Source organism: Oreochromis aureus, linkage group 8, assembly GCF_013358895.1.
Source record: "Oreochromis aureus strain Israel breed Guangdong linkage group 8, ZZ_aureus, whole genome shotgun sequence".
Taxonomy (NCBI): domain Eukaryota; kingdom Metazoa; phylum Chordata; class Actinopteri; order Cichliformes; family Cichlidae; genus Oreochromis; species Oreochromis aureus.
The window spans coordinates 15,693,207-15,712,952 of record NC_052949.1 but is presented as its reverse complement, the minus strand read 5'-3'; the positions used below and the strand labels follow the sequence as shown (position 1 = coordinate 15,712,952).

The 19,746-nt window shown below is 39.7% G+C and overlaps 1 protein-coding gene across 1 annotated transcript in view; it reads left to right on the top strand.

The window, feature by feature from the left end:
- LOC116329820 (protocadherin-15-like) overlaps window positions 1-19,746 on the top strand; it is a 209,712-nt gene that overhangs the window by 173,712 nt on the left and 16,254 nt on the right. The window contains exon 35 of the mRNA XM_039616856.1: window positions 361-471. Within this exon, the coding sequence (XP_039472790.1) occupies window positions 361-471 (111 nt within the window). The remainder of the gene's footprint in view (window positions 1-360; window positions 472-19,746) is intronic.

Here is a 19,746-nt window from a genome sequence, read left to right as displayed (position 1 = left end):
GCCTCACTGTGGTAGTAATGAAAAGGTCAGAGGTTACCACATTCAGACATCTTAATCCCCGTGGACTAATGAATCTCTGTGGAAAATTTGACAGAAATAATTTCCTCAGTTGGGACTGTGTAGTCAGAACTAAAGTGCAGAACAGACTGATGTTTCCTCTACAGCGGACACTGGATAGTGAAATGATTTTTTTTTAATAACAAGGTATTGATAGAACACAGAGGAGACATTTTAGAGAAAGTAGAAAGTTAGAGCCTTCGTGCTTGATTATGCCTACTTCACTGTTTTCAAAGGTTGGTTCAAATGGCTTTGCTTTGACTTTAGATAACTAACTCTGCATTTCCTCTCTGCTCTGTCCAGGCGCCAAGCAGAGTGCGCCAAAACAGCCCGCATCCAGATGGCACTGCCAACAGGCAAACCTGGGGGAGGCACTGCCAACAACCTGTATGAAGAGCTGGGTGACAACGCCATGTAAGTGAAGTGTGAAAGTGGCATTTAAACCGATGAGCCAAAGCACAGTCGTTAGCTCACATTTTGACGGCTGTTAAACTTCAGACTTTGGCAGTGTGGGCGCTTTGGGAGCTTTGTGGTGCAGTCAGACCATTTAAACACATTTTCAATATTGCTGTGAACTATGTTCCTGCCGTTCAGCGTGCACTCGATTCCCAATAGAATAAAAGTTGCAACTTACAACTGTGCAATTTAAATATTATCCCAGGTTGGTTCTGTTAAACTACTAAGGCTTCATGGTGGGAGTATACACAAAACCTTGCACATTCTATGTAAATATACCACATATCATTAATACAAATGTATCAGGGATTCATTCGAAATATGAAAAATCTTTGTTAGGAACCAAACAGTGTTGACAGGAAAGCGATCGCCACCTGGACATGTTTCTATAACAAATTAAAATGCAGAACTCGGAGCGTGGTTACACAAACTATAACATCACTGTATTTTATTACTGAGTGCTTCTTATACGTGAACCCTGCACCCATTATTGGGAAAGTCGACTGTGTTGGTTCTTGATCCTTAATCAGCACATATCATCATGACTGACAGACTTGTTGAACAACCATATTTAAAAGCTTGGCAGCAAAGATTTGCAATCAGACTAATTGGAGAAAGCCTTGAGCCAGTGTTATGTCCAGCTAATAAATGCTTTGAAGGCTGTGCTCACACAAAAAGCAGTCTGCATCAGATTGTTGGGAAGCTTGCTGCTTTAACTACAAGTCTGGTTACTGGGTGATTTTTAGTACTAGGCAAATCATACAAAAATGCAGTAAATTTGATAGTTTGAATAAAACACGCTGAGATTTTTTAGCATTTTCACTGGAATAGAACTCACTGATTTATCAACACACTTGAGTTGCTTTGTTGAACTTTCCCAAATCACTCCTTGGCCGAGAGACTTTTCAAGGATTTATATGCCAAGTTAAAATATCTTTGGGCTTTTGTGAAAGTAGTCTTTTTTTTAATCGGCGGGGAGGCGGGGGACATGGCCTTTGCTTTATTTCACATTTTCCACTGGCCAGAGAAACTGACACAAGCAGAGATGACACAGTCTTAGATTAATCAAGCAGACCTTGTAACCCTGCATCAAACTAACACCATACAAAGCTCTGAGTTTTGAATGTGTTAACAGTCAGAGATAAACTCTGAAACTCACTCTCTGCTCTTTCTTACATATTGTAATGCATACTAATGTCCTCTCTTTAAAAAAAAACTGAAGGTCAGCCAATCTGCCCTTACAGCAGCAGTCACTTCAGGGGCAACTGATTCTATTCACATGGAAAACTATACAAACCTAAAACTTCAAATTCGGTTTAGTAACAACTGCAAAACGTTAAGGTCAAAATAAAAAATGTTAAAAAAATAAGCTCAAGTGTCCTTGCGCTTCCATCAGATGTTGACAACTTTACTTTCACATAACACAAAATTGTCAGCCTTAAAAAACCTATAAGATAATGAGTCAGTGACACTGAACCTGTTCTAAAATCTGATGCAACACAAATAAGGCCCAACAGATCCCACATCCATTTTAGTCATGATGGTCGTAGGCGGCCTTCTCACTGAATGTCCCATGATGGGTAACCTTTGAAAAATGGCACCACTCCAGACCCAGAACAGGAGGGAAGAGGTTAATGACACATTTTTAGAAATGTCAAACTTTTAAGTTTGGATGGTCCATTTGGTAACACCGTCACCTCACAGCAAGAATTTTGCTGGCTGAAACTCCATCTGGGGCTTTGTGTTTGGAGTTTGGATGGTCCCTGTGCCTGTGTGGGCTTCCTCTGGGTACTCTTTTCCACCCACACTCCAAAGACATGCATTTTTAGGTTAACTGGTGCTGCAAAATGGCTAATGGATGCGAAGTTGATTTTTAAAAAAATATATGGGATAAAGCACCTTGTGAATGTTTGATTAAAAATGTGTCTTGCAGTCTAAAGTGCTTTGAGTGCCAAATGCAAGTAGTCTATATTAGGTCGATCAAATTTAAAAACAATCTTTTTCTTCACTCGCCTTCATGCCAGATTGTTTTTGATTGCATTTGCTTTGCAAGTAATTTATTTGTTTAATCATATGGTCATGGACCGTTGACAGTAAGCTGAAGCAATACAAATAGGCTTTTAGGTGATTATTGTGAAATTACTTTAACTTTTTATTAATTTTGTCCTCTATTTCGACTCACTAGATGGGCAATAAAACTGAAAGGTTTTATTGCTCATTTACTCCGCGTGGCCTTAAAAGGTCCCTTGTTTCTGTCGGTTTTATACCAAACTGTGCTTAATTTATTCCCAGTTGTTACTAGTTTGATACATTTGACTTGGTTAAACAAGTTTCTAATAAGAGCTGTACGTACAGACACCATATTAACTTTTATCTGAAAGTTTTCTGACTTGCTCATGCACGCATACAATGAAGGCACACAGATAGTTCATTTACAATTCCTTACTGGAGCGTTAAGGAGAAGTTGAGAGGAATTCTTATCAGCATTACATGCATCACTGGTTTCCTGCCTGTCCTTGATATGCCTCCCCACTCCCATTAACATGAGAGCAATTCATATGCAAGATAGTAGAAACTATCTGCTAATGACAACAAGGGATTTCCAACTGTATGTGTGTTTGTCATTGTGTGCGTGTGTGTGTGGATGTGAGATGATTAAAGCCCAAGCGATTCCCTGAAAAACGTGTGCTGAAATGAACTTGGATATGAGATAATTGAAATAAATGCGTCCCGTAATTTATAAAGACTGCCCCGGGCGATAATTATTTCTATTGATAAACTGCAGCTCGTGTTTAACTCAAGTGGGATCTTCCTGTATTTGTGCGTGTATGTGTGTTTACCAGGATTTCTTCCCTAATACTTCCACATGTATACTACTGTATCTGCATCTCTGCCTTCTTGCAGACACTGAATCTCTAAAAACCATAAAACCCGGCAGAGTGCAAAAGTCTGCACATTTATAATTAAAGCCCATTATCAAACTGCTCAGTAGACTGATTTTCAAGGCTTTTTTAAATGTAATTACCTTTGGCTGTTCTCTTGACAGACTTAGCTTTTAATGTCTGTTTTCAATTACCTGTGAAAAATTAGGTGTTCTTAACTTATTATTAGCAGCACATTAAATGAAGCATGTTTTTTAAATGTTAAATTAATAGTCACATTATTAAGTGATACAGCATATTTCATCTCTTGGGCTGGCTACATAACCAGATCTGTAGAATAAGTCCAGATTTGTTCAAATATGTATATTTGCATAATGTCCCCTTGTATCCATGGCGATACAGGACTTTTTTTCTCTTTTCTTTAGTGGTGCTTATGTACATAAGCAATAACTAAAGAAATTAGGAAAAAAAGGATTTTTCTAAAATGACGTATCATTTTTAAATTATTTACATTTTTTTAATCAAAACATCAAAATAAAAGTTTTAGATGAAACGCTTCTGTACATCTTAGACAAACACTAAAATGTGTTTAAGGTGTTTTTGCAGCCCCCATTGCTGAAACAGCTGTCAAATCTTAGTATATAGTATATATCTTAGTGTATAGTAGTAAAGTATTTATCAAGGGTAAATGAATGCCATAAAAACAAGGAAGACTGCATTAACACTCAACAGCAGCAAAACCAGGGCACAAAAGTTATAGATATAATAAATGGATATATTAAAAAACAGCATCCCAGTGTTCCTCTACTTATGTCTGATCTGCTACCATGTTCTATAGACACTGACCAAATTACTCCTTCATAAAGCCTCTGTCACACAGGCCTATAAACCAGTCAGTGACCTCCTGGAAACCTCCAGGCACCGGGGGAAAATGTGTATTCCCTGTCCAGTAGCTGAGTGGTTGCATGCCACACTGTTAGCTGAAACTAATAAGACTTCCAAGAAAATGTTCCACCTTTTAAAGCGTGTTGGTTCCAGCCATAGACAGTATAGAAGATAGACTATGCTACAGTGACATCACTCATTGGTTTCTGAAGGCCAGTTGTAAAGCTTCGAGATCAGCAAATTGTCTGTCACAATCTGAAACTGGATATGATGATGTTGGTGATAATGAGAGGACTGTTAACTGCATCCCACAAAAAGACATGCAGTTTGTGGGGATAGGTTAATTGATTAATCCAAATTGCCCATAGGTGTGAATGCGGGAGTGAATGTGAGCGCGAATGGTTGTGTGTCTGTGTGTGTTAGCCCTGCGACAGACTGGCGACCTGTCCAGGGTGTACCCCGCCTCTCGCCCTATGAAAGCTGGGATAGGCTCCAGTGCCCCCCCCCCCCGCCCCTGAAAAGGATAAGCAGAAGCGAATGGATGGATGTTTACTGCATGATCATTGGCTGCTGCCTTGTCAATCTCAAGTCAGTAGCCAGTGAGCATTAGATTGGATGGTTAGGCTTTCTTTTTGGCACTTAGAATGGTATTAAATAGGCAAAGATTGATTGACAATGATGCATTAAGTTCTGAAGATCTCTTATCTTGATATAAGATAGGTCTCATTTATTTAAAAAAGGTGGGGGGGATAATCCAGTCTTTTAGTTCTGTTGTAGATTATTCTAAATTAAGTCTTAATGAAGTTTCTCTAAAACTGCCTGGAGCTCTTATCTTTCACAACTCTGACCATTTTATGATTTTTTTATTAATTTTATCACTCTAATCTTCTTCACATCTTATCATCTTCTTCATTTATTCTCTTCTACCCAACCTCATCCACCGCTGACAGACAAAAGTGAGTAGGATGTTGAAAGCTGTGTCATATCTGTAACGAGGAGTGTAACTCTGTGAATGTGTGACGTTTTTGTTCTAATTTTGTCCTGGATAGTAAGTAGTTATTCTTTTTTTATATTCATGGTAGGTTGGTAGATCTCACAGCAAATGTGTTAACCGTTAGATTCTCTTTTAAAGCTGTATGGTTATGGGACACCAAGAGTCTGCAGAGTTTCGTCACTGTCACAAACTAACACTACTGAATTCACTGATTAACATACTTTCGTTAGAGAGAAGAGAACGTAACCAGTCCTTTGTTGTAAGAAAATCTGCATACTCTCAAAGCCTCATGACACAGTAATCTATCCCCCCGTCAGATGTGGCATCTTTTATAGCAGTGCTGTAGAAACATCTTTGTGGTGTGCTTAAAATCTAGTTTCCTTTGTTATTCAAATCTTTTTTCTGTGCTCCATCTTTTGGCCCCCCTGGTAAAAAAAACAGCACCGAAATAAAAACATGTTACCTCTTAAGATCCCTCCGCCTTTGCTTCCCGATCTTTTCTACATTTATCTGTTATTGTGAGGTGTGTTGTCATTACACGTGTCCAACCTCAGGTCTAGCAGACTGTCCTCTTTTATCTGCCTTTCTACCCTTCCTCTTGATTCTGTTGTTGTCTCTTCTCATTGTAAAACATTTCATTTTATTTTTATCAGTGCAATACAGTGCTTTCATTTAAATTTCATTCAGCCACAATTTTTCTTCCATTTCATTTAGCTTTGAATTATATAGTTACATTTTTCCTATTCATTATTACCCTTGTCCCTCATATTTTATCTGTAATTCTTTTGTTTCTTCTTTCATTCCATTTTCTGTCTCATTTTTTCCCCCTCCCTCCATGTACCAGCCGTTCAAACCACAGTGGTGCTGGCGGGAGTGGTGGCAGTTTGGATGAAAGTGACCGCCAACGTCTGATCTCAGACTTTGCCACTAGAGCGATTGCGGTCCATCGCCAGTGCGTTGCTAATGGAGGAGTGCTCCACAATTTCCCCAAATCTGAATCCAACATCACCTTTCTTTCTGATGAAAACCCACTGACTATTAAAAATCCCATCTACCATGAGGATGGGACTTTGAGTAGTCCAGAGACTCTTGGAAGAAGCCAGAGAAGAAAGGATCTTCTTGGGAATTTCTCCCCTTCCAGGAAAGGCCTTCGAGAGGCCTGGCTGAGGCTCAGCTCTCCCGTGTGTGATGTGGGGTTTGGTGGATACAGTGGCAGTGACAGTGGATGGGGATCAGGTGGTGGACACAGCTGGACCCTCCCATCAAGACTGCATCGAAGAGAGATGTATGACGCTTTGAGGCGCCAAGTAGTTATGGATCCCGTTCAGTGGGAGCTGGAGCTCCTAAAGGCCGAATTCAAAGAAAGTAAAGATGCTGGCCTGGATTCGGGCTTTGATCGTGGGCTGGATTCAGACGTAATGGGAAGCCCAAGTCTGGAACCCAAACTGACAGTGAAAGAACAAGCCAGACAGTTTGAGCAACAGGCACTCCAGGAAATGAGACAAAGGCAAAACAGAGACTCCCGAGGATCTCTGTCGCCTGATATTCTACTTTCTGTTTTGCCAGAAACTCCTCAGCATTACAAGCATGCCCCCACGCAGAGTGTCCAGAATCCTCAGAATAGAGAGGGACCCCCAAGTATCATCGTCACTCAGAGTGACGGAGGGACCCCTCCGCCAAGTCATAAGCCAACTCCTCCAGTGCTGCGGCGATTTGGGGCAAATTTAACAGGAAGTCAGGGTTCAGAAGACAGACTTCAGGTCCACTTAGAGTTTATTCCTGATCCTCCTTCAACACCTCCACCTCCACCACCGCAGCCTCAAACCTCCGCTCCTCCTCCTCCACCTCCACCTCCTCCTCCCCCCTCATCTCCTCCTCCATGTCATCCTCCTTCCCAACCTCCTGGCTCTCCAGCTTCATCCATACAGTGTAACCATACAGAAAAACAGGCTCCTCCTCCTCCACCCCCTACACCGCCACCTCCACCGCCTCCGCCTCTCCCTCCCCCAGTATCGCCCTCAGTCCACCGTCCATCCATGTTTGTCCTCCCGTCACTCTCAGAGGTGCCTGCTCTGCGGCCCGTGTCCCTCCGACCACCACCTCCGCCCCTACCGGTGGAACCCGAACCTCCCCGAAAAGAGCTGAAGGGAATCTTAAAGAACATCCAAAACATAGCAGACATTGAGAAGTCTGTGGCCAACATGTTCAGCCAGATAGATCAGAAGCAGATTCCGCTCAAAAAGGTAATGAAGAGCCGGGCCTCCATGGATTCCCTGGATTCTCTCGACTCCTTGGATGTGCTACCAGCTGGAGGGGAAGAAGGGGGAGACAGTGGTAAAGAAGGAGGAGGAGGAGAAGATCCTCCACCTCCACAGATTCAGCCCAACCCTAACATGAACTCCATCGTTGAGGAGCTTGAGAAGCGATTCCCCTCTCAGTCAACAATGCTCTAGCCTTTGCTTTTCTGGGAGTTCTTCACACTGCTGCAGAGTCGATCATAAAGCTGTCAGAGAACGGATGTTCAACTTCAACACCATCAGAAAAAGAACTTTGCCGAATATACTGTAAACTCTACGGGCAAAAGAAAAATCCTTTTTCTCTCAGCTGATAGTTCTTGCTATGAACAAAAAAGAAGAAGGTTAAAAGTCTCGCTGATGGGCGTTATTGAAACAAAACTTGTGAAGTATATTTTTCAGGTAAAGCCAATTACATACTTGTCAACAAAAGTTATGCTCGGTCAGCAGGAGTCTGTGTTTTTCACACACTGATATTTAACGAGATACATAGTTGTTGACAGACACTTGCTGTAATGAGAAACTGATTACAAGCTGGACTCAGCTTCAACGCTCCCTATGAACTATGAAACAAGTTGATTACAGATGTATCGGATGTGAAAAAGAAAATCAGACAAGGAAGAACATTGTTAACTCCGACAACCTTGATTGATATTTGCCGGACGGGGATTCTTTGTCTTCAAATGGGCAATTTTGTTGCAGTATTTATGCTCTTACAGAGCAACGAGCGGTGATGCTTATTGATTGATGCAATTACTGCCACATTGAGTTTTTCCATTTGATTTATTCTTTGTTACACAGTTACAAAGTGCTGTCATCTGTACTGTAACATCGCAGAGTCTTTTTTGTTCCCCTGTACAATTACATTTTCTGTCTTGCCCTATCAGTAGGCTGCTGTCTGCAACCATATTTCCATCTTTCCTATTAATTTGAGCGGTGCTGTGTTTATCCTTTTCTGTTAAGTCTCCTAAAAATGTTGTTTCATATGCACAGCCCAGCCACAATATTAAAACCATCTTCCTCTCTCCTTGTTAAGTCTGAAGTACCTTCCCAGTTCTAGGCTCCATCAAAAGAAAATCCCTAAAGCAAACAAACAGGGACTATTTAGGATTTAAAATAGGCCCAAAGTCTTCCAGCTCTAATAAGGTGATCAAAAAAAATGTCCTTAATGAAGTGTAGCGTCCAGCCATCCATTAAAAAGAGGATTTACAGCAGGATTAGAAGATGGTATTACACCAGCTACTAAGATGACATATAAAGAAGAGACACCATGTCAGGGGAGAAATGTTTCTAAAAAAAAAAGTGCAAATAAATAAAAAACACTACTATAACTTTTCACACAAAGTAAAAAAAAAAAAAGCTGCAAAAACTAAAGGTTTTGGGGGATGAGTGAAGTTAGCTTCACTAACCTATAATGATCTGCCACCCCATAGGTAGCTACAGAGGTATTGTTAGACTAAAATAAACACACAGATCTATCTCTTGTTTCCTTAAACAGTCCCCGAGCATTTGTTTTTTCAGTGCAGGAGAGCTCATTCTCCTGCTGGAAGAGGCTGCTACCATCAGGCTGCCATGGGGGTGGGGAGATGCTGTTTGTCTCTAACAATGTTTACCTGGGTGGTATGTGTCAAAGTAGCATCTGTGCCACGACCCAAAGTTTCACTGACGGACGTTTTATTATAATGAGATTTTATACTTTATATTTTACCTGTTCATGGTTTTAACGTAGGCGGCCTAATGGGTCCGTTTTTGATGGTAAGGCGATGTAAATTCGAGCCGTTCTTGCAAAACAGGATGGGATGTAAAATAGGCTGCCGGCTTGCTAAGGGGCAGTGGTTTCGAGGGTTCGGACTGTATTTGCAATTATCTTGTTTGCTTCAAGTGAACTGACAGTGATGTCGACTCTGGTAATTCTGTGAACAAACTTCCTGTGTCATCTGCTCCTGTAATGTAAGGAGACTGTTTGTATTGTCATGTTGTGTGTCATGTTGGCTCCACAGTGTAGTGCAGGGGTGTCAAACATAAAGCCCAGGGGGCCAGAATTGGCCTGGCAAAGACTGGACAGCTTTAAAAGATGTGACTTTTGGATTTTAAAAAGGATTTTCATACGTTTTACAGCTTTTTCCAACGATAATGGTCATTCATACAACACCAAAGTAATCAACTAATCGATAAACAATTAAAATACAGTTATGTACTATTAAGAAATTAACTTTTTTACAATGAGTTCACAGTAAATAAAGTAAAATAAAATAGGAGATTTTAACAAAACTTAATAAAAATGTCTGTTTTATAATTACAGGCCAGTCAGTGATCTACAAGAACTTTTTCTTTGATTTTACACATTTTCCTACAACTTTAACCTGATTAGTCTGCTGACAGATTTTTTTCATTACTACTGCAACATTTCTCTAAAATTGAGATTTACTGTTGATATTATACTTATTTTTCTTACATTAAAACAGACAGAAGGGCAGGTTTCTGGTCTGGTAAAGTGGTCCATTATCTAAAATGAGTTTAACACCATTGTTGTAGTGGTTTTTGCAAAAATCCCTGGTTGGGGTTGATCAGGTAGGGTATCTGGTGTTACAGAAATCTGCCAAATCAGACATGTGGAGCTGCCTACTGTGGTGACCCTTGTGTCAGACGTTCCCTGACCTAGCAAATTACTGCCAGAGCCAAAACAGCTGTTAAAAAACCTCAATGGCAATATTAAGTTCCAAAAAATACTATTATACTTGCTGTTGCAAGTGGTTCTTGATCATGTTTTTTAGGAGACAGGGTTGGTCTTTTTATACTGTTTCAACTTAAGGAATTCAACTCGTGGCCACATTCTTCTATCTTTTGTGTGTTTTTCTCATGTAGCTGATAGTTTGTGTTTAAAAGGAAAAAAAAAAAACACTCATTTGTCTTCAGTTCCTCGGGTTGATTCCCAGCTTTCTTTGTTATTCTACATCTCTCATTAATTCCTTAATTTGATTCATGTCATTAGGTAATTGCATCTTTTCTGTTACCTCTGGACCCATGTGGTCTGCTCATCCATAATGGCCCCAGCCTCTTTTAATGTCCTATAAGGTTATGAGCCTTGTTTTCTTTTTCAAGGACACAGTTGTGATTTATGCAGATGGGTGAATAGCCAAACTAAAAATAAATCTAAAACATTCATGCGGTTTGATGTTTTTGTTAACAATATGCGCTACATTTTTCACAAAGATTTTCTCGAGGGTTTCTCGAGGGCGGACCTCTCTGGGTACTTAATGTGTGAATAAATTGAAAAATACAAAAAAGGCCGAGAAAATTAGATTTTTATTTTCAATAAAATATGTGGTGCTACCAAAAGGCTCCAAGACATTTTTGTTTTATGAAAATCTGAAATTACTTTTACATGACTTGAGAACACAGGATATATTCAATGGCAGGCATAAATAAAGCTATTCAGCGCATTAATACTTGAACAGCAATCTCTTAAAAACTCCTCGGATGAACTTGTTCTAGATAGTTTTCACTCTACCGCTTTACATTAGTTTTGGAACAGAAACAAAGTTAGACACCCCACTTGTGCATGTGTTTCCTGCATGTTTTCCCTTAAAAAATGCCTCGGGGAGGAGCGAGAAGTGCCATGGGCATGTGCAAAATGGAATATATACTGACTGACAATGAAAGCATAGTTGCAAGTTGTCTTCGTCTTGGTGGAAATGTGCCAGAAAACTATGTCGAAGTATTCATATGTACAGTGTTTGAAGTCTCGAAGCATATTAAAAAGAAACCACAATAATTCACTCACTTTATATGAGGAATGCTGTGCTTTAAGAAGCTTGCATACTGACATTTATTGGCCCATAATTTACTCCACAGCTGAAAAATTAAAGGAAACATACACGTAAGTGTGGGGTTAAAAAGCAAAAAACAAACTGAATAAAATTAAACTTAGAACAAAGAAATGGAGGTGGTGGAGGTAGGTAAAAAAAGAAAAAAACAATGCTTCCTGGGAAGACAAGCACGAGGAGTTTAGCTCCAAGTCTTTTTGAACAACAATGATCAAAGTGCTACCAGGTGTGTTGCATCCTGGGATCCATCGGCTCAAATATTGTCTTTACATAGCAGCATAAAGCGTCTTGAGGCGATTGTTGTTGTGAATTGGTGCTGTATAAATGTGTCAGGGAGAGCACCCAGCACAAAATCTGTGCCAAATCAAACGTGTGAACCCATCCACTGTGATGACCCTCTGGGAAATAAGTGAGCAGCCAAAAGTCCCAAATAAAATTGAGGTTAAAATTATGCCTGAAAGAAAGGAAGGAGCAGGTAGAGTCAGCGACATCACTATAGCAGCATATAGCACATGTCACAATGTGTCATTGTATTCATTCTCCAGTTCAGTGGGTACAACTTTCTTTTATTCTGATGAGGTGTAATCATAAAGCTGTACAAATGTGCATCCCTTGCGCGCCTCCTGACTGTTTCCAGTACAGCTCCTACAAATCTCACTTTGACTTTGACACTTGCACATCTACCATTTTACCATGCGGAGAAAAAAAAAAAAGCCATTTTCAGTTCAAGTTTGTGTTCTCCAAACTCAAAGATATGGCTTCAGGTCATGACCATGGGTTGCCATGATACCAATGTCTGCCTTTAACTAAAACTCTAGGAGATTTTTATCTTTTTAGATACATCAATGAAATCGGAGCTTATCAGTAGCCCCACTGCCAGATGTCTTTCCCTCTTTGTCCTCCTACCCCAAAAAGAAACTCAAGTCCAAAGATGGCTGTTAATACACACTGGAGGAGTTCCCATGTGTAATACAGGAGGACAAATGCATGTGGTGAGAGGTGACTATGGTGATATGATTGCAACGCCGCCCAAGAAAATAATCTTGAAAGGGAAATTAGCCAAACTTAAACCAAGTATGGCTTTTTTTAAAGCAAGAAAGAGTGCGTCATTCTTGGAGAATGAATCATGAAACCTAACTGGGCAGTCACAAATGAAGACGTTGCCAAGAAAAACAGATCAATTGAATATTTTATGCCAAATGCTGTGGCGTGGCATCGTTTGAAAACTGTGTAGTAGTGTGCGTTGTAAATACTTGGTCATTCCCTTCCACTCCCAAGGAATTCACTTTTGTGCAGTCAACACAACTGATTGAAAGACATGGACGCCTCTCAAAGTGCTGACTGTCTACAATTCTTCTGATGTGACACCAAATTTTGTTGTTTTTTGCTTTGTCAGCTGCAGATTTCACAAGTCACTGACAGTTTCAACAAGTCTTCCAAGACACACGTTGTCATAAAGGGAATCACAAACCCTGATGCTCATATTTCTGCACTGTGAGAGGATTTACGATGTGAGATGTCAAACTCTTTTCTCCTGTGGATTCGTGCTGTACTGTCGCAATAGAGTTTGCAGATTTTGTTGTTTTTGTTTGGGTTTTTTGTCATCATTTTTGTTTCTAAGCAGTGCGTTTTTCTTCCCAGCACACAGCACATAATTCCGCTATGAGTGTTGTACTGTCAAGATTTGATTTAATAAAAGGCTCTGTGCACCCAAAACAAAGGCCCAATCACACATTCACACAAGAGCCTTTGCATAATCAGGAGTGTGAATATGTACACACACACACACACAACTACACAGCAGCATTAAACGGGTTGCAGGCAGAGCTACTGTTTCAGCTGACTGGGCTGGAAATGCTTTATGTCAAGATTAGCTCTCACCCTCAGTCTGCTGCGTGTCTTTACACATACGCACACACAGCATATCTTCATTGTCTCACAGACACATTTTGTTTGCAGCCTTTCAGTTCGTATTGTGCGCTTTTGCCGGAGAACAGACACCTTTAAGAAAGTGTATTGTTTTCGGCAATTATGTATAATTTACCTGAAAACTCAGGTGCGAGACACAGCCGCTGAGAGTCGGGTGTAATTTTAAAGTCGCAGGTCTGTGTCCGTGTCACTGAAGCAGCAAATAGCCACTGAAAACGACAAAGGAAATAGTAATGCTTCGGTGTAAACCTTCATTATTTTTAACATAATGTGTGTCGGGCTACATTAAAGTGATCTCTCGTTTTGCACTTTTCTTGGAGTAAGCCAAACTCAAGCTGTCACACAGCTGTGTTGTCACTGCAAAATAGCAGTGCCACATTAAAAAGAAAGAAATATGATGTTAACAGTTATATTTATTTCAGTTTGTTTACCATTATTGTTTTCTTTTACCAATTTAAAAATAACAAGTGTAAGACTCTGTAACACTAACTCTACAAAAAAGTTACAAGATTATTTACCATGTTAGTGTGTGTGTATCATCAGCAGAGATGGGCAGTAACGCGTTACTGTAATCTGATTACTTTTTTCAAGTAACGAGTAATGTAAGGGATTACCATTGCAAAAACGGTAATTAGATTACCGTTACTTTCCCGTAGGAACGCTGCGTTACTGCGTTACTAAAACCGTGAGTTTTTTGCGAGAATGTCTCATGACAGTGACGTAAGCGAGTGCGACGTTCGTGACAACAGCTGTCTGCAGATCAACAATGGATAATATATCGAGTGCGGGAGAGAGTATGAGCGTGCAGCGTTTAAAGCGTGGAAGTACTGACCTTATTTTGAGTTTGATTCCATAAAAAGTGACAAAAACATTAGTGTCCGTTGTGCGTGGGAAGAAAACTTATTTTTTACAGCGAAAAAACCCCCCTAAACTTCCAAGCAAGCACCGAATGCGCTACGACTGTAATGGGAAATTCACAGAGAAACTCGCGGAGTCTTCAACTGACCGCTGCGGCACACCTGCACCAGGGTAAACCTCCGCCTACCCCAGTCCTGCTTTACAGGTGAAAATAGACCAACAGGACCGCTAGTCTTTGACTACCATTTTGGGGGTAGCCATTTTGGGGAAGTAATCAGTAATTAGTAACTGATTACTTTTTTCAAGTAACTTGACCAACACTGATCATCAGTACTGCTATGTTGCATTATCACGTCTGCCAACCCTGACATCTGGTTTTTCTATTTGTGACTACTGGTCATTATTTCTTAGGTCTAACGAAATGGAGTTTGTAAAACTCGGTGATGATTTTTTAGAAACTCCATTGCAACATTAACATGTTGAAAGGAAAACAAAGATGTGGAAAATCCTCATATATAGATGTAGAGCCTGAGATTTGAGAATGTAGGTACCCAGATAAAACCAAAAAGTCATCTCCATGGTCAAAACTGGGCACTGTAAATGGTTCAGTGGGAAAGCAGAAACAGATATTTAGTCAAAAAATTTCATTTCAAGCAATGTTCCTGTAATGATTCGAGCAACTTTAAAAAAAGACTAATATGTTGAGTAAATCCACCCAAAGATAATTCTTTAAATCAACAGTAGTGAGATTTCATTTTTGGGCTGAGTTTTGGCTAGTTATCTTTAGCTTTTCATTAAGATTAACATTTTCAAGTAAAACACAGTTGATTTCTTAGAAATTACTTAACATAGTCATGAGAAACCACCTGACATAACTTTTTTAAGTGAATCTCAAAAAAGAAGGTGTTGACTTTGATTCTGTGTAGATATGAGGTCAGAGTGACGAATGAGAATTAGACCAGAGTATTGCAAAAAACAAACTTGATAAATATGTAATGTTGTGACGTCTACACAACGCCTTTTTCACAAACTCAAACTAGTATTACTGGGGTCTTTTAAGCAATTTATAGTTTTGTGCATTTAAAGTCTGTTTCATTTGTCACAGGGTGAATTTAACACTCCAGACTCTTACAATTATTCCCTCTCTTTCCGCAATGTTAGTGTCTCACCACTGAAGATTTTTTTTAATATTATTTTAAAAATCATACTCTAATAGATATTTGAAACCATTTCTGAAACAGAAACTTTCTTTTGCTGTACTAAAAGAAAGTTGTTTTTTTTTAACAGCATGCCCAGGTGACATTTAAGAAGTAACTCTAAAAGATGTTGTAGTAATATACACGACTTCCAGGTCTACTTTCATTTTGGAACTATTTTTCATCCATGACTATACTTCAAGAAAAAAACCTAAGGCATCATCAAAGTGTTGTTAGGTGTTTTCAGCTGCTCCGTTATTTCCCAAGAAGTAATCACGATGACCTCCAAAGGAGATGCGTGTTGATTGACTGTACGCTGAATGTGCTTCCTGAAGCAGTGGCTCAATAATATGGCGGTTAACATGTTTGCCTAACATATGAAAGATCCCGATTTAAGACTGGGAGCAGACACAAATTCCTAGGAGGGTTGTGCCTGGTGTAAAAATCTACCACATCAAATATGCAGATCCATCCACCTCTTGTGAATAAGGGAGAAGCTAAAGGACGCTTTATGCCATCCCATTTATCTGGACCTGAGACCAACACTAGAAGCACAATTCATTTGTGTCACCATCTGATTTCGAAGCAGAGCTCTCCCAACTGTAAGGCAAATGTGTTAACCACTACATTCAGGTTTGACCATCATGATGATGTCACACGTTGTGATCCTGATAGAGAATTATTGCATCGCCTAAAATGTAATAAAACGTAGCAGTTTTTGTTCTGATTATAAAAATAACTCGACTGAGCACGGCTCCAGAAATCTAAAACACTGCTCACATATTCAACACTGATTAGCAATTCAAGTAGTTTTGATGTTTTGCTCTGTGGAATTACAGTGGAATTGAGCCAGTGGCATTACATTTTTAGATTTTGGACTACCTGACCAGCTTTAATTTTTTTTAAAAAGTTGGCCTTACAAGATGCTGTGGCTCAAAATAATAAAATCAAACCTATGTAACGACTTTGGCACTGCAGCTTGGAGCTTTTGTTAAAGTGCTGAATCAGTATAATGCAAATAGGAAAATTGTTTAAGACAATATCTGTAATGGCCCTGAACTCGCAACCATATTTGCAACACACCGGGGCACTTTCCTGCTTTCTCATCCACACCTGGTATTTTCTACATAACATGTGACTGTAATGAAAGGACAAATAGGTGAGGAAGGAATGTGGCAAGAGGTGCAGAAGGCAGAAATAGAGGGTGAAACAGAAAAATTGAGTATAAAGCCTTAAGAAGAAAGAGAAAAGAAGACGAGGCTGTTATTGGGTGTCATAGTCTGAGTCTGTGCTGTAAGAGCTAATATTTCTCCCCTCCTGTTTCTCATACACACTATGAGACAAGGTGGAGAGGACACGGAGAGCGAGAGTCAATCATGTCAAATGTGTGTATGTTTGTGTGAGCGGTGGAGATCAGATAGCCGTCTGTGCCTTTTTGTCTCGAGAGGACCTAATAATGTGTCTGTCAGAGCAACAAGGGCAAGAAAAATAGACTTATCCTTCCACAGAAATATACGCACACGGTGGGAGGCATATTCTGATTGCAGCTCAAACGTAGAAAGTAAGATACAGTGACTGTGAAAAGGGTCATTACATTTTGAACCCGTATATCACCCCAAACCATCCGTTTCATCTCTCCTTCCATTCACTCACCCATTTACCCTGTCTGCTCATACGGCCATCAGCGGTAATCCGCCCCATCCGACATCCTCAGCTTCGTATTTTAGCCGCGTTTTGATACCCACTGGAAGGCTGTGAGTCCTCCTGGGAGCGTGCGCCTGCGTGTGTTTAAGAGGCACATCTGAAATTCTAAAATGAATTAATGAGATGCTCGAGTGATTTACCAATTTGTGTGGATGCCTGCGTGTGTTTGCACTTGAAGAGCAGACAGGAGAATGTGATGTGTCCTCCAAAAGTCTGCTTGTTGATGTGTGATACGTCTTCATTTTGCCAGCTCATTACCTTTGTTTCACATGACAGTACAGTCTGTGCAGCATAGTTAAGACAGACCAGACAGGTTATTGGCTGTTTTTCTTTTCTCTCTTTGTATTTGTTCTTTTTTTTGCTTTTTACCCTCCTTCCTTTTAATCACATTTCCTGCCTCCCCTTATTAAAGTGTCTGCTACCTTCAATGTATCTACTTCTCTCTTAGTTGTGGTTTCTTGCTCTCTCTTTGTCATACTGCCCAATTTTTTTTCTCATAGCAACAAGTATTAATTTCACAGTACTGTAAACATCATTAAGGTGTTGCGCATACATAATCAACTTAGCTGCTGGATGGATCCAATCAGATATACAGTAAAATTAATTGCATGTTTGTTGACATTCTGAGTGTTTATTTTTTTCTGTCAAATCATATGAACGTGTTATTGCAGGGATACAAAAAAAGAAGTATGAAAAGTTACATAAAAAAGGATATCACTATTGTCGAGCTAGTCGATAATTAGCTTCACTTAGCACAGGGAAACAGCTAAGAAACGCAGAGTCTGGAGTGTTAATGCGGCAAAGTGAATGCTAATCTACCTCTTTACTTGCTCACCTCTTCCCCACATCTGGATCATCGACAAGACCAGCGTTGGGAAGGTTACTTTTAAAATGTATTCCACTACAGATTACAGAATACATGCCCCAAAATGTAGTTTGTAATGTATTCCGTTAAGTTACTCAGTGTGAGTAATGTAATCTGAATACTTTGGATTACTTGATATATTGTCATGTTTTTTACAACTACATGAATGTACTATTGCTGTGTGATTTATTACTATTACTGAAGGCTACTCGCCACCGAGCTAACATTGTTAGCTGGCGTTGGCTGAGGTTAGTTCATCGACTGCTTTCAGAACTGCACATGATTATTTGCAGCTAGCAGATTGTTAATGCTATCCACCAAGTCTAACAGTCTGCAGTCTGTTAGCTCGGTGTAGTAGCCTTCAGTAATAGTAATAAATCAAACAGCAATAGTACATCAAAGTTACCGAAGTGTCACATAACTCGGGTAGCTACCACAACTAAAACAAGGTAGATGCAGTAAGCTAACGTTAGGTTTTTAAAAAGAACTTACTTCCAGATGTTTTTTTTGGTTGGAGGTGGAGTCTTTTGACGCTGAGAGCAGCTTGTTTGCTGGCAAACAGATTTTGCAATGAACGGTCAGATTTCTCCCGTTCCTTTCTTATTTAAATAAGAAGTTGTGTCGGAATTTCCAAGTAAGATATGCATTCCTGCCCGGGTACTGCTTGCTCTGTTGTGTTGGCTTCAGGTCCGTTGTGCAGCTCACAGCACTAACATTAACAGGATGCTTACATTAGAGCCTCTTATTTCATGTTTTGTTTGGGTTTCCAGCAATGCGTGGATTTACCAAAATTAGAGAAGGGATATCCTAACATATGAAACAGGAAAAGACAGCCGTGTAATCCATTTATTTCAACAAAGTAACTGTATTCTAATTATCCCCTTTTAAAATGGTAACTGTATCATATTTTGTATTTTAAATACGTAATGCCGGTACATGTACTCCGTCACTCCCCAACACTGCCCAAGACTGTTAAAGTGATATTTTGTGGACTTGCGAGACAAAACCTGAGCTTTTTGGAGCGTTTGGGTCCTGTTACATCTGGCACAAAGCTAACACAGCGTTTCAGAAAAAGAACATCACACCAACAGTCAAACATGGTGGTGGTAGTGTCATGTTTGCTGCTTAGCTGCTTCAAGACCTGGGAGACTTGCTGCAATTGATAGAATCATGAATTTTCCATTGTGAATGAAATCACAATTTAAAAACAGCATTTTGTATTCACTCAGGTTATCTTTGTGACACACAAAAAACTAAGAAGTCAAATAGGGTGCAAATACTTTTTCACAGCACTGCATGGGCCACCACAGTATCACCTGCAGTATATGCTTCCCTATGTGTTTCCATGCACAAGTCTTTGCTGATCTTGAGAATAAGTACCCATGTACTCAGTTGCTAAACTAGTTGGAATTTACACATTTACTGAAATATGATTATTACTTCTTTGGTTAATATTGACATACACCATTAACAGTATTCTCAGCAGCAGAATGAGTTCATATGAGTTGCAAATGAGATGTGAAATTGCATTTGTAAATCTAATCACAATATTTGCAAAGATACAACAACAATAGACGTGGATGACACAATGGCTTCAATTTCATTTGGCTGTGTTTCTCTTTCTCTCTTACAAAGTCGTCGCCCATTATCCATTTTTCTCAACGTACACAAAATCCCATACAATCACTTAGACGCATCTCATCTTCTTGCTTCCTTCCTGGAAACTGGGTTAATTTACACTCGTTGTGAAATATTTCCAGTAAGCCCCTTCTATTTATTTTTTTTTTAATTATTTAAAC